Source organism: Lontra canadensis, unplaced genomic scaffold (assembly GCF_010015895.1).
Source record: "Lontra canadensis isolate GAN:19392208 unplaced genomic scaffold, GSC_riverotter_1.0 scaffold18, whole genome shotgun sequence".
In the NCBI taxonomy this organism is placed as follows: domain Eukaryota; kingdom Metazoa; phylum Chordata; class Mammalia; order Carnivora; family Mustelidae; genus Lontra; species Lontra canadensis.
In genome coordinates, this window is record NW_022631012.1 from 7,293,970 (window position 1) to 7,309,954 (window position 15,985).

The 15,985-nt window shown below is 34.4% G+C and overlaps 1 protein-coding gene across 6 annotated transcripts in view; it reads right to left on the minus strand.

Annotated features, from left to right (window-relative positions):
• Positions 1-15,985, minus strand: part of CREB1 (cAMP responsive element binding protein 1) — a 61,228-nt gene that overhangs the window by 19,330 nt on the left and 25,913 nt on the right. For 5 of the 6 annotated variants that reach the window (XR_004382956.1, XM_032859954.1, XM_032859953.1 and 2 more), the window contains 3 exons: positions 10,788-10,888; positions 5,621-5,763; positions 810-992 (listed from right to left, as the gene is read on the minus strand). Coding sequence is in view for 4 of the 6 variants with exons in the window: in XM_032859954.1 (XP_032715845.1) it covers positions 810-992; positions 5,621-5,763; positions 10,788-10,888 (427 nt within the window). In the remaining 2 variants the exon portion in view is untranslated. Of the gene's footprint in view, positions 1-809; positions 993-5,620; positions 5,764-10,787; positions 10,889-15,985 lie in introns of those variants that run through there. The other variant, XM_032859957.1, reaches the window with a different exon arrangement.

Consider the following 15,985-nt stretch of genomic DNA (forward strand, 5'->3'; position numbering starts at 1 on the left):
GGAAAAAAATATTCAAATGGATTCAAAGAAAAATGGTCAACTCCTATCCATAAAGAATCCTAAAGCAAGAAAATTAAAAAAAAACAACAAAACAAACAAACAGAAAAAAGCTATTTCTATAGTTCATCAAGGATTTAACTACTACTTTTTCTCCATAGACCAGTAGACATGCATACTGGTATAAGATTTTTCAGAACATACGGTTTTCATTTGAAATAAAATGATGATCTTAGAAATGAGGAAGTAAATTTTCTGAGCAAAAATCAGAAAAACACAATTTTGAACCTTCAAAGATTTCTTTCTAATGTAAGGCTTGAATTCAACCCCAAGATCAAGAGTTGCATGCACCAACTGAGCCAGTCAGGCGGCCAGAACCTCCAGAGATTCTCACCAGTGATTTAGTATAACTCTTTATTTGACACATTAAAAAAAAAAAAAAAAAAAAAAGAGGCTCAGAGAGGTGATTCTTACTCAAGATCACATAGCAAATCTATGCAGTTAGATCCAGAATCTAGCTTTCATAACTCCTGATTTCACTGTCTTGCCCTGTAACCTAATCTGTTTTTCCTATCCCCAAACGCTCAGTGTTAAAGATGTTATATTTTTAAAGAGAAAACAGTTGTTTTTATGCCATGACATTTGGGTCCAACTGGAATAATGGAAGAGTTCATGGAGAACATTATCTATAATTAAAAAAATTAACTACATTTTCATAGTGCTTGGCAGTATCATACTTACTTTTTCTGAGTTTATAAAAATTTTAACCTTTCAAAGAATTTACCACACTTGTGAATTCTGAATTCTCTTACCTTGAACGACGACTTGGTTGCTGGGCACTAAGATCTGCTGTCCATCAGTGGTCTGTGCGTACTGTAGGATGGTAGTACCCGGCTGAGTGGCGGCTGCATTGGTCATGGTTAATGTTTGCAGGCCCTGTACCCCATCGGTACCATTGTTAGCCAGTTGTATTGCTCCTCCCTGGGTAATGGCAACTAAAACCCAATGGATTTTATTGTTATCAGTTTAATTAATGCCATGTAAGACTTACAACACACTAAATTCAAAGTAGAATAATGTGTAAGAAATAATCAAGGAGAAATTATTATAACAAATAACACTGGCAAGAAAGATTTCGTATACTCAGGTAACTTTCTGCTCTGGAAACCCACATCCAATTGCTATAATACAAATGCACTCTATGAACTGTATTATAATTTACAGTAATACCCATAAACAATTTAAAAAAAAATAAATGAGAAGATGTTAAATTCCTTTCAAAGTCGTTTGGTTCAGAAGAGGTACCACACTGTGATCCATACTTCCTTTATTCTAGTCTTACTTAGGCCATATTTTAATTGTTTGATATTTGCTGTTCCATTAGCAAATAAATTTCTTGAAGGCAGGAAACGTGATTTTTCTTCTCTACTTTCACATACTTATAGCACAGAAATGGGCAGTAATAGGCACCCAATAAATGGTTATTTTAATGCATAATTAAATAAAAACAGTTCAGTAGTGCATTCTGTTCTCTAATTCGGCTAGCAATGCATAAACTGTAAATTACATATCCATGCATTCTCATATAGGATCTTTTGATTATTCACTAATTAACCATACATCATTCATCTGTTATGAAGTAATCTACTTTGGCTCATACTAAAAGATATTTCACTTATTAAAAAAATGAATTCACCTTTATGCTACAGTACATGGAAAAAGTTAACAGAAAGAAGTAGGTTATTATTTTATTTGAATAAAGCAGTCCTTCAGATACTACCATCAAGATAGGCAGTTGGATCCTCTCTAGACACTCTCCCTATTAAAAGTTTTCTGGAAAGACGCCTAAAAATCACAATATTACATATAGAATTGCATAATGGATTTTAACTAAATAAGTCAACAAATGTGTGACTTACTCAAGTTCCTTTTTTTTGGTCTGTTAGAAGGGAATTATTTGGGATCAATTGTTAGCCAGCTCTAGGCAACTAATATCCTGAGTCGCCTACATAAAGAAAATTGATTATCTACTGTTTGGTCAAGAAATAGTAACAGTAAATAAGTATGATTTGGTTTATAAATGACAAATGATACCTATGGAAATTAAGATACTGGCATATACAATCTATTCACTTTAGCCATTCCCATAAGTTTTACTTATCTTCGACAACTAAAAAGGAATATATAAGAACTATTCTGAGATTAATATTGCAGGTAACTTGAAGGAATCAGAAGATTAACAGAATTAAAACACAATTTCTCATATAGAGTTAATAAGCAAATTCTACATTTAACATACATAGCTTTCTTCTTGGTTATATAACAATAAACTGAAGGGAGAAAAGAAGTAGGAAACTAGGTATCAGACCTGGGTTCTAGTCCAGATTCTATCACTAAATTGTTATTTGAATCTGTTATCTCTTCTATAAAAATAAAAATACCTGGTTTTAGGCACTAAATACAACTATAAAAATTAAATGAGATCATGTAGGTGAAGGTATTCTGAAAACAGAAGTCTGATGCTATCAGATGTGTTTTTCCCTATAATACATATTTATATACTTGATTATTCCAAAAGGATTTGAGAGGTCTTTCAATAAAACTAAATTCATTAAAACAAGAAGAAGCTAGAAGTCAAGTAACTGATGTCTCTAACCACAGAGATTTTACCAGAAAAACTAGAAGAGAATACAATTAAACATGAACTTAGCCAAGATTCTGAATAGCCAAGGTAAAGAGGAAAACAACATGGGTTACACTTGTATTTAGTGAAACAAAAAATTCAAGTTCAAAATGATAGACACATGTGTTTCTACCTTAGAATAGAATTTCTCAAATAAGACTTTATCAGGAATAGTAAACCAAGTAATAGATAAAACTACTGACAGCATTTAAAATATAAAAAAATAACAGTTTATGGAAGGAATACAAACTGGTGCAGACACTGGGAAGGGAAATTGGGCAGGATGTGCTTTGATTCAACAATTCCACTCTTTGGATCCTATCCAACTGAGACCCTACTACATATATAAGAATGTTCCTGTCACAGTGCTTGAAACAGCAGAAATGCCTTAAATGTTCATCAGTGTGTGGGGGGGGTGTGAAGGGAATATTAAAGGGGGGGGACTGTTTAAATAAAAGTTATATTTATTTTATTTTATTTTTATTAATTTTTAATTTTTTATTAACATATAATGTATTATTAGCCCCAGGGGTACAGGTCTTTGAATCGCCAGGTTTACACACTTCACAGCACTCACCATAGCACATACCCTCCCCAATGTCCATAACCCCACCTTCCTCTCCCTACACCCCTCCTCCAGGCAACCCTCAGTTTGTTTTGTGAGATTAAGGGTCTCTTATGGTTTGTCTCCCTCCCAATCCCATCTTGCTTCATTTATTCTTTTCCTACCCCCAAACCCCCAACGTTGCCTCTCAACTTCCTCAAATCAGGGAGATCACATGATATTGTCTTTCTCTGACTGACTTATTTCGCTAAGCATAATACCCTCTAGTTCCATCCACATTGTCGCAAATGGCAAGATTTCATTTCTGAAAGTTGTATTTATACAGCGAAACACAATATAGCTGTTAAATTGTATATATCTGTATATATACATTTGTCTGTAGTATATAAATAATGTAGGTCTCACTTGTATCAAAATACATGGTAATATATTTATGTATAAATAGAATGAAAAAGAATGGATATACACTAAACTTTTAACTACCAGGGAGAGATGAAAAGGATTATAAGTTAAGAACTATATAGGGGCGCCCGGGGGCTCAGTCATTAAGCGTCTGCCTTCGGCTCAGGTCATGATCCCAGTCTCCTGGGATCGAGCCCTGGAGCCTGCTTTTCCCTCTCCCACTCCCCCTGCTTGTGTTCCCCCTCTTGCTGGGTCTCTAAAATAAAAATCTTTAAAAAAAAAAAAAAAAAAAAGGGAATGTATAATGATGTATATATTTAAGTAGTCATTAGATTGACTTTTTTTTATTAGAATGATTCTTAATGACAATCAAGAACATGCTACATCAATTCTGTCAAGGCTCTATGTAAATAAGGCATATAGATAATGTAATAAAGCTTTAAAAATCTGAAGTATTAACCTTTTAAACCAGCAATTTTTAGTTCCTGGAAGAGAGTGGTGTGTCAAATTAAATATACACATTTCTAATTTCATTTCCCTATCTGAGATTCTGATATGCCTACTTCGCCTACTTCCAAAAGAGCATGTTTTTCCCTGCAAGCAAGAATCCCTGCAATCACTGAGTCACGGTCACTAACGGAAGTATGCTGTATCCCTCAGGTTTCTCTTGAGGCAGGGAAAAAGTAAAGTTCATGTATCAATGTCTCAGCATGCATACATCTGGAGTAACTCAAATTATCTGGATATAGGGCTAAAAATACACACATCCGTGTCCATAGATAGTACCTGTTTATCTTTGTCAACAAAGAACTCAAGAAGGAAAAAGGGGGCTGAACTCCAGTAAGCACAGAATGGGCAGGAAGGTTAGTCAAAAATGCCATCCTTCTGCTCACTTTCCAAAGTCTCAGCTTTGGAAGAGCTAAAAAGTCTGGTACTTGGGAATCTGTTTTTAATACAGTTAGAAAGCAAATTAGTTATGGTTAAACCCAGGTTGAGCTGTACTGTGAAAACTATTAACTTGGGACTCAAACTTTTACACATATTCCTGACACAGACCACCCCAGGGTATTAGAAAATTAATGCAACAAAGGAGTGTCAATGTGTACATTTAATTTGTAGTAAGGAGGAAAAAGGGGGAAAACTACATAATGGGAAGTACTGGATTTAATGAATAAATCAAAATGAAGAAATCTATGCAGGAGGCACTCTGGGAGTCAAAAGGTATTGGGAACAAATAGAAAAACATACCATTCGCACAAATGCCTCTGATCAAGCAAAAGCAGAACTGGAAAGACAGTTAACAGATTTGGGTGAAAGATAAGAGAGACCTAAGTGTCAGACAGAAACAGAGACTGATTAATTTTGCACACACACAATAAAACCTTTACTTTGTGTGAGCCAATTTCAGCAGTCCTTGTCTATGGTACCATAATTCACTACATTACATTTTATATTAAAAAAGAATAACTGAATGTGCTGGTAGACTGTGACCAAGCCTCTCAACCCCCACCAGAAAACATTAAATATGACTTTAAAATGCAACTTTTAGAAGGGAAGGTGAATTAATAAATAGATGAATAGTGAGACCATTTTTGTCCTTAAACATAACCATAGAATGGTTATCTACCTTATCTGAAGAAGTATTTCCTTTATTAGCATCATATATTACACAAGGACTAAAATCTAGAGTTTCAAGCAGTGGTGCAAAAAACTTCCAAGACTCTCCTGGCATCTGCGCAAAACAAAGGACCACCTAAAGGGCTAACATGCTTGAGCAGTACTAACCAAAACCCTGAAGAAAAGAAAATACTTCTGTTACAGAATTTTGCATACTGAACAGTAAAGGAAATAAAATAATGGCATCCAAAACTGAGAAAAGGTTGGCACTTGTAGGATTCCTTTAAGGAGAATGCAGCCATTAGTTTTTTTTTTTTTTAATCCCATTTTCCAAAGCAGAAATATCTTTTACTCACTATACTGTCCGCTGCTAGTTTGGTAAATTGGAGTTGGCACCGTTACAGTGGTGATGGCAGGTGCTGAAGTCTCCTCTTCAGACTTCTCTTCTTCAATCCTTGGCACTCCTGGTGCATCTGAAGATAAGTCATTCAAAATTTTCCTAGAAAAATAGAAATCTATATTAATCAAAATGAAAATGACATTTATTTATTCATTTGAGAGAGAGAGAGAGAGAGAGAGAGAGCAGGCCTGCGGGTGGGGAAAGGAGCAGAGGGAGAGAGACAAGCACACCCAGTGTTGAGTGTGGAGCCCCACGCAGGGCTCAATCTCGAGATCCTTGAGATCATGACCTTAGCCAAAATCAAGAGTTAGAGTCTTAACCGACTGAGCCACCCAGGTGCCCAGGACAGCAGCTTAAAATGTAAGAACAAGAATAGATCATACATGCATGAGAGATCTAAATGTCAAAATGAAATCATACAAGGACTAAGAAAAAAAGAAATGAGTTTCTCTTTAATCTGAATGAAAAGGAAGGCTGTGATTGGAAATACAGGTGTAAGCAGAGATTATTAACACTGACTACAGTAAAAAAATCCTTCTGCAGGGCAAAGAACACCAAAAAAAAAGTTAAAAATGATTAACAATACTAGGAGAAAATGTTTACATATATTACAGATAAAGGGTCAATAACCTTGATATATAAAGAACTCGTAAAAATTTAGGCAAAAATAAATAAAATGAATGAATGAGTGGATGAATAAATAAATAAATACCAAAAACCTGATTTTAAGCTTTTCAACTCTCAGACTGGTAAAAAGTAAAAAAAAAAAAAAAAAGTTTAACAATACATTCTCTTAGCAAAACTGTGAGAAAACAGACACTCTCACTGTTTTGAGTATAAAATTGGCACAACCCTTAATGGAATGAATTTGGTGACTTGTAACAAAACTACATCTTTACACAGCAATCTTACTTCCAGGAATATATCCTTAAGATACACTTACTACAGTACAAAAATACATACATAAGGTTATTCAGGGTAGCACTGTTTGTAGCTGCAAAATACTGGAAACAGTTTACATAGGAGAGCATCTGAATAAACTACAGTTCATCCAGATAATGGGTATAGCATGGTACCTTTTTTATAAGAAAGAAAGTGAAATAATATACATGCATTTGTTCTTCTATTGAAGAAGAAACTCAGAAAGAATAAACCAGATAAAGTTAATGAGATTGCTTAATCCACTGGGGTTGGTAAGAAAGAAGTTTAAAAATAGGAAAAATTGGGAGGGGATACTTCTGAGCATGTGCATTTTTTGGTATAATTCTGACTTTTCAAAGAACCATGTTCATGTTTCACATATTAAAAAAAATCCAAGGAGGATGGAGGAAACATTCTAAAATGGAATACAAATAAAAATAATGAACCTTACTGTATTCCAAGTGAGTGACATAATCACAGAAGAGGGGGGAAAAATCCCCACCCAAGTAATTTCTGACATCTTAAAACTTCTAACAAACCAGTATGAATTAATAATTTAGCTTCAACAGTCTACCCAAACTCCACTGCTTTATGCTGCTATAGTCACAATTACATTTTCATATACTGTGTGTGCATTAACAAAGTCATAATTATTACTTTATGCATTTGTCTTTCCAATCACACAGGAAAAAAAGCGTTTCAAAGCAAAGAATTATAATATTGGCTTTTATATTTACCCATGTTAATTACCTTTGCCGGAACTGTAGACCGTATTCTACTATTATCTCTTCTAATATTTCTTTTGGCCCTATTTCCCCTCTGAAAATTCTGTAAATGCTTCTTCTACTGGAGTGCCTCACTCTATTCCCCATGACTTTTCACCTGTCTTTCCCATTTTCTCCCTATTTCTGTTCTCTACTCTCAGTTATTTTTTTAGTTCCCTTCCGGTTTACCAATTCTCTCATCAGCTACTCATATCTTGTTTATCCCACTAACTGGCTGTTTTTTTCCTTAATTCCACTAACTGTATATCTCATTTCTCAGACTTGTTAATCATTTCTTTTCCACATCTGTTTGTTTTCATTTAGCAAACTCCTATTCTTACCATAAGGATGATTTTCTCTCCCTATCTCTTTGCGAATGAGAAACACAACTATTTTCAACAGCTTATAGACTGACAGCTGGGCAAAAGATCAACTCTGGGGGGGCACCTGGGTGACTCAGTTGGTTGAGTGTCCAACTCTGGGTTTTGGCCCAGGTTGCGATCTCATGGATCATAGGAGGCCTGCATTGGGGCTCTGCTTGAAGATTCTTTTCCTCTGCCCCTTCTCCCATGCATACACTTTTTTCTCAAATAAACAAATAAATAAATAAATCTTTTTTTTTTGGAGGGGGGATCATACTCTGGGCATCATTGCTCTAGAACATCATTTCAAACTTTAGCACTGAAGCACTTGAAGAGCATGTCAAAACAGATTCCCGGGTCCTCACTCCACAGATTCTAATTCATTAGAGTATGTGGTAGGGGCACAAGAAGTTGTACTTCTAACCAGATTCTGATTGCCAGTGTGGTCTCTGGACCACATTTTGAATAGTACTGGTCCTCAGTGCAATGTTTTTCAAACCTATCCCAAACTATGCATGGGTCACAACACACACATTGCCATGAAAAGAGTTATGTATGTTGCAATCAACGTGAAACAAATAAAAAAACAGCTGGACATCATACATGATAAAGGTTGAGTACTGCTGTATATTTTGCTTCAGATGACTATATATAGGTAGAAATATGTGTGTATCTGTGTGTGTGTGTGTATCTATAAATGAATATAGATAACTGTATGTATATACAGAGAAAAATGTAAAGATACATCTCTTATTGTGTATTGTGGTCAAAATGAAAGTTTGAAAGCTAGTATTCTAGACTCACAAATAAATCTTATCTTTTGCATGAAGCCAGTAATCACATCTTGTCTTCTCTTTCTAGTATCTAATATTGTTGTCCTAGACCATTTTGGTCATTCTTGTATCTTGGACATACATTTCACTTTCTCTCACAGTATATTCCAGATGTGGTCTGAGCAGTGAGATTAATCCCCTCCCTTAATGCAGACTATATATGTATATCTTAATGATAATTAAAGAGCAAAAATTATCTTTTAAAAACGAATTCTTAATCCAGAATCTTATACTTAAATAACTGGTTTTATTTTAGACTCAATTTCAGAAATTTTATAATTATCACCAACAACTGACAGAATTTTCCTTGGCTATGATCTTTCAAAGTACTTATTCTCATATCCGTTAGGGCACTCTCCCTTAAAGTTCTGTCATGTGCAATCTGATAAGCATGGCTTCTGTGTTTTTCAGCTGAACTGCTGGTAAAAATACCAAGCCAAGGGAAATGAAGTGAGAGCCCTTCAAGAAATTTCTCTGTATAATTTAATCACTATAAAGCTGGGTGTATCAATTAATCCCCATTTCTCCAACCTTACAAGTGTATCATAAGGATTCTGTTAAAGATGTTGTTATAGTCAAGACATAAAAGCTAGGTATCAAGAATTTGTAAGCCTAAAACAAAATAATGATACATAATGATTTTAAGGGAAGATGTATTATCTTCTATGAACAGAACTCTCTATGTATGTGTGGAGCATCTTCTATCTGATTATGAATTAAGGTGTTACTATTTAAATGATCTTTGCTAAGATACAGGTTATAACAAAAGATCTTTTTCAGCATAAAGCTCTTGTTTTATTTTACTTTATGTTTTTAAGACTTCATTTATTTAGAGAGAAAAAGAGCACAAGTAGATAAAGGGGCAGAGGGAAGGGGAGAGAGAGAATCTCTAGCAGACTTCACAATGAGCAGGAGTCTGACTCGGGGATTGATCTCTTGACGAGATGAAATCAAGAGTCAGATACCTAACTAACTGAGCCACCCAGGTATCCTAAAGCTCTTATAAGGTCTACAACTAGAATTTACAGAACTTATTTAAAACGATTTGCCTGAAATTTATATACATAGAAGCCTTAGGTCTCCAAAGCTGGTTGGATTTGCTTCAAGATTAAAAGTGTTAAAAACTAACATGAGATATATTTCCAAGTTCAAATCTAAAATTTGCTATATTAAAAAAAATTATGAGCATAAATGCATACAACATATACTTGGTATCAAAATTTCTTAAGAACTCAAAATCAGTTTATTGATACTCGTTTAGGATCCTTCATTTTAAAAGAGAAAAGGGTTAGCTTAATAGTCGAGTGGAAAAAAAAATTTTAGCGATCCCTTTGAAAACAAAAATAACTTAGGCTAATAACAAGAAGAAATATTAGAAGTTTGAAATTTGTTGAAATTTGAAGCAAGCTTACGAGTATTTATGGAATTGCTCTTCCTGAAGGTATTTAGCATGCAGCCAATTTCTACATATTAAAAAAAAATGATTTTGGTACATCTTCGAGGCAGGTCATAGACTAGACAACCTCCAAAATTAAACACAAAAACTATAGTAGGGTGCCCCTAAAATTAGGGGATATCAGCAAAGCATCATCCTGAAACAAATATTAAATTAATAAACAGCTACTAAGTACCATGGCACAAGAAATGGTGTGCAGATGTGCTGTTAAACAGATAAATAGTATCGTGTCAGAACTGACAAATAACTAGAAATGCGATAACTTAATGAAATATACTCCAAATTTTTAAACAAAAAAGCAGTGGCTGGCATAGTCTATAAAAACAGAAGCAGGAAAAAAAAAATCACTGTTGATCCAGGACTGTTCAGAGTAAAAAGTTCTCTTATTCTGTACAATAAACTTCAACTTGAGAGAGAGAAATACCTCCAGATGAAGAGAAGTAAATTCTGTGGTCCCGAATTGAGCACCTAATTGGTCTTCTGACATCTTTTCTATTTTTTTCTTTTTAGAATTTGTCAAGAGAGCGCGAGCGAGTGAGAGTCAGCGCGTTAGAGCACAAAAGCAGGGGGAGTGGCAGGCAGAAGGAGAAGCAGGCTCCCGGCTAAGCAGGGAGCCTGACGTGGGGCTCAATCCCAGGACCCTGGGATCATGACCTGTGCCGAAGGCAGATGCTTAACCAACAAAGCCACCCAGGTGGCCCGATCTTCTAACATCTTTTCACCTGTAAGTACCTAAGGCTTACTGACATCTTTGATTCTAAATTCTTTAAACAATCAAATTCCATACCTGTAGGAAGGCCTCCTTGAAAGAATTTCTCTTCGTTTTTGGGAATCAGTTACACTATCCACTGACTCCTGTGAATCTTCACTTTCTGCAATAGTTGAAATCTGAAAATAAAGAAGAACTTTATCTTGATAATCGAGTTTAGTTTCCATAAAATTTTTATGAATTCTAAGAAAAAGTTAAATATAAAAGGACATACATAAACCTTACACATGCCAGTAGAAAAAAGTCAATTTTTGTGGGAGACAACCATAGCAGTCACATTCCTTTCCCCTTTACTTATACTACAGAAGTCACAGGGCCTAAATTTTTTTTGTCAAAACCAAGCTGTTGTGATATCCAAGTTCAGTTTCACCTCTTTCAGAACCTCATGTAACCAATCTTGAATGCATCAATATTACTGTCAGTTGTTTTCTTAAAATTGTTAGAACAAAACTACCAAGTAAAATAAGGTTTCTGACATGATGGAGGAATAAATGAGCAAATATTTAATCATAAGTCTACATAGTGACTATACAAATATTTTCCTTTAAACATTTATGAATATATTTACAACTGTATAAATAAGGATTGGTGATCTCCCACCATATTCCAGATGGCTGTCCCTAGCAAGTTAGCTTACATATAGACTTTCAAAATTGGCATTTGACAATTTTTATTAAGCAAAAACTCAAGGTAAAGAACTGCATTTCTGAAAAAGTATCCCTGGACTGAAAAGTAAAAGATAAGCTGAACAAATATTTTACATGGGATAATATTAATAATAGCAACTAGCATTTATTGAGAACTTACTATGTGCCAGATACTATGCTAAAGCACATACACACATTACATTATTTGATACTAATACAGTAATATCAGGTACTAAACAAGTACAATTACTATATCCATTTTGTAGATGGGAAGAACTAAGGCACAAAGAGGTTAAGTAACTCACCCAAGTCACAAAGCTAGGAAGTAGTGGAGCCACTGTCAATAGTTGGAATCTCAATTTTAGATATCCTTACCAGCACCAAAATCCTGTTGGTTCCAATCTCAAACCAGTTTTGTCAGAAGCAACAATCCAGAGATGTTTTAGACTAGAAGTTCACTCACCCAGGCATATATATCAGAATATATACCATGAAGCTTCTCTAGTCTAATCAGCAGGAATCTTCTGCTCTTTCCTAACTAGATGTGCATGATGCCGTCACAGAGAGAATAATTAGATTTAGTGAAGGCTAAAGAGTCGGTGTGGTTCAGCTCTGTGTCAAAATTTAGGGCAATGGTAACAAGAAAAAACATATTCAGAGGAACCTGAGGAATCCCACACGGACTCATATGTGGTCTGAGTCTATGAGCTCTGGAGAGTAAGGACTCATTTTGACAGGGCACTTTGTAAAAAGGCACTCACTTTAAAATGAAATTAGGTAAATCTAGTCATGCCTCACAGAATTTACCTACAACCAAGTAACGTGCCCCACCCAAACACTTTAAAGTTTAAGAACTATACTCTTAACGACCTACACATTAACAGGCAACACTTAATGAATCCAGGAAAGACAGATAAAAAGATGTGTGAGTCTGAATTTAGTCTGTGATTCTGTGCAGAGTAATAATGCTACCCTCACTGCCAAAGGAGCACAGAGAACAATTCCCACTAATCTCAGAGGTACAGCAGATGAGGAGCTATGAAGACCTTAGAAGAGTGTCAGAATTTCAAGGAATAACAAGACTGAACAAAGTGGACAGTACTGTGACAAGTGTTTACCTTCATAGTACATCTCAGAACCTCAGTTCCTCTACTGTTTTCTGCCTTCTTTGCATGACCCTCATCCTTACAACCTTTTTTTAAGGACAGATAGTGATGTAGGCATAATCTCCCAAGTTGAAAGTCATTAAAATAATAATTTTAAAACACTCTATATAAACTACCCACAGGGAAGTTTTGAAATGAAATAAGTTAAAGTTGCATTTTAATGTATGGCCTTTGATGGTTTCTTTTTCCAAACTCAGTGGATCTATTGCTCTTAGCAGGAAAAAAGTCTCCTTTTCTCTCATCTAAAAGATTTTGTGATTTCAGATAGAAGGAATTAACTTGTCACTATGTAGTAATTACATCTATTTTCATGTAAAGGGAATTCAGAATATAACACTTCCTCTTTGGGAATATTATCCAGAGAGAATTTACAAGCTATGAAGCCACTTCCTATGGACTGCCTACCAAAACAAACAAAAACAAAAACAAAATCCAAAGCACACACTGTATCCACATTTCTGAGACTAATAAAAATCATGTCAAAAAATCCTTTTCATAAATAACTATTAATTATAATTTAAAATATAATTAACAGTTATTAGAAATACCCATATAAAAATGGATATCCCAACCATAGGTATCACAAACTACCACCACATTCCACTGGTAGAGGCTCTTCCTCTGGTCCCTTACCTCCTGTCACCTCTTTCATTAACCCTCTCCTTAGCTCCTTGAATAGGTCTTTAACCTTACCACTTAGAAGTTGAGACATTTTCAAAAGCCAAATCACAACTTGTAGATGTAAAGTTTTAGATCTTTATTTTTCAACTTTGTTAAAAACACGTACCTCCTATTTGTAAGGAGGACAATCTTCCCATTTTGAAGTTATTTGAAATTTCAAAATTAAATATACAGTGACTAAAACCAAATTAGATGCTTTCTCAAGTTACACATGGTCCCTTTGAAACTCAGACTTATGGTTTAGGTATAGTTATTTACTCCCTGGATCAAGAACACTAATAAACATCTAGAATAATGATTTCCAAATTCTTTTCACCTGCAGATCTTCCTTATAAACAGGAAAACATTACATAAGCATATATATTCCCTCTGTAAATTTTAACTGTTGTTTTTATAATAAAACAGTTTTTAAAGAGAGGAGTATAAGTATCAAAACATTTGTAAATTTCTTAAAACGTAAATCATCCCATTTTTATAGAGCAAGAACGATGTGATTTAATATGCTTCATTAAAAAATCACTTAATATTTTATAACAGTGCCTCTGATTCTAAGCTTTGGCTTCTTAAAACCTGATCTAGCATTTGCTATTGTTGAAAAAGGGAACTCACGAGAAGTAGACATAAAAGTAAGTGCATTTTTGACTGGGCTTACTAAATACAACATCGTTTTTCATTTTCGTCTACCAATTATACAAACTTTTGATGAGATTTACCTAGTGTATTTTCATCTCCCTGGCTTTTAATAATTGTATGCTAATAATAATAGGTGTTACAGTTTTATATTTTAACAAGTACAAAACCTACTGAAATTCTAGAAGACTTACAAATAGTTTAAAGAATTCTATTTCTAGAGTTTTATATATATATATTTGAGTTTTGAGCTGACAAATTTATACTAACTGCAGTTTAAAAAAAAAAAAGGTATGAAAACATCTCTGAACTTCTTTCAAAAATGCTCTCTCCACAGCACAACTTTCTTTCAAAAAGCAGTTAGTTATCCTCTTGCATTGTCAAAATGTCACTTTCTCCCAGGATAGTTGAAAGGGATTTTTTCTTTCAAAAGTATCTGTTAGATAACATATCCCATCCAAATCCTTACTCATCATCATTAAAAAGACCAGAAACTTTGGAACACTTGTTTCATGTAAAACACAAACAATTAACTCAGCCTTATGTTAGACCACTCTTAAATACTTTGCTGCAATAATAACCACTGATCCTATTTTTCCACAAAAAGTTATTATTGTTCCCATATTAAAAAGTATTATAAAGATTCTATCAAACGTTTCATCCAACCTCTCTCCCTCTTGCTCATTCTATTTGAACCACATCCCTTTACTATACCTTGATATATGAAGCATATTCTTACTTCTAAGCCTTTGGGACTTGCTTTACTGTTTGCATGGCTTAGCCTCCTGCACTGCCTTCTGGTTTTTGTTCACTGTGTTCCCTGACCACCCTACATAAAACAGAACCCCCTTCCCTCCACATTCTCTATCCCTTCCCCTGCTTTCATCATCTTCCCAGCACTTATCCTCACCTGACATATTTTATTTTTTCATTGTTTCTCTTCGCTCAAATGTGATCTTCATGAGAATAGAGAAGTATTATTTGTTCACTGCTGTCTTTCATAGCACCTAGAACAGTGACTGGCACATAGCATGTGATCAATAAAAATTCGTTGAAGGAATGACTGTAATAATTTAAGGTAACATAATCCATAATCCTGACACATTTAAACTGCACTTTATTAAAAATGCATTTAAAGCTAACAAATTAAAAGTGAAGAGGCCACTGTTAACGTCTATACATTCATGTAACTTCCACTATTTTTACAGGGATTCTCATATAATCTGTGAGACTTGATACACATAAGGATAAAGTTAGGGCACTAATGTCAAGCCATATATGAAATACTAGTACAGTGTAATTTCTAATATTCTTAGATTAAAAACTGAAACAGATCCTTATATCTTATTCTCACATCAAGAGAAATGTGTCTTGTATTTTTTGAAAATGATGTTCTAGAATACTCATATTTTCCCATGTAGAAGTTCGCAGGGTCATTTCTCTCTTTGTTTAAACACATCTCTTCTGATGTAAACTACTTCCTAGTTACCAAAATACTAATCCCTGTTAACCAGCTGAAATGACCCATAAAGTTTAATATATTCTTCATGATTTAGGCCCTTTAAAGAAAAAAATAAAGTAAAAAAAATTGTGTCTCTATTTGTAGAATTCAGGCTTTCAGTTATAAATATAGCTCACCTTGAAGGAAAAATGTGCTCTTGAGAAGATGAATAAATATTTCTACAAAGTTAATAGCCATACACTCCCCAGGTCCAAATTATTATTGTCACAAAGTAAAGATTAAAATTAAAAATATAATTGACAATTAAATATCACATATTATGATGTAAAATTATAATCTTAGCAAGCTTTGAAAATTTTGGTGTGTTCTTTATAGAAAGGCCTCCTACTCATAAGTGAAAAAGAGAAAGTAAGGATTAATGTGATCTGGAATCTAGGTCTCCTGATTAGCAGGTCAGGTTCTTTCCACTATTACCAAGAAGAAAATGAGTGGGGAATTAGTAAGGGCATCGTATGGAGAATAGTAATGTAGCACTCAATGAAATAAAAACTGAGGCAAAGGATCGGAGACTATTGGTCAGTTAGTGTGATTTCACAGAAATGTCTAATTCTTTAGTTTTCACCGGGACGA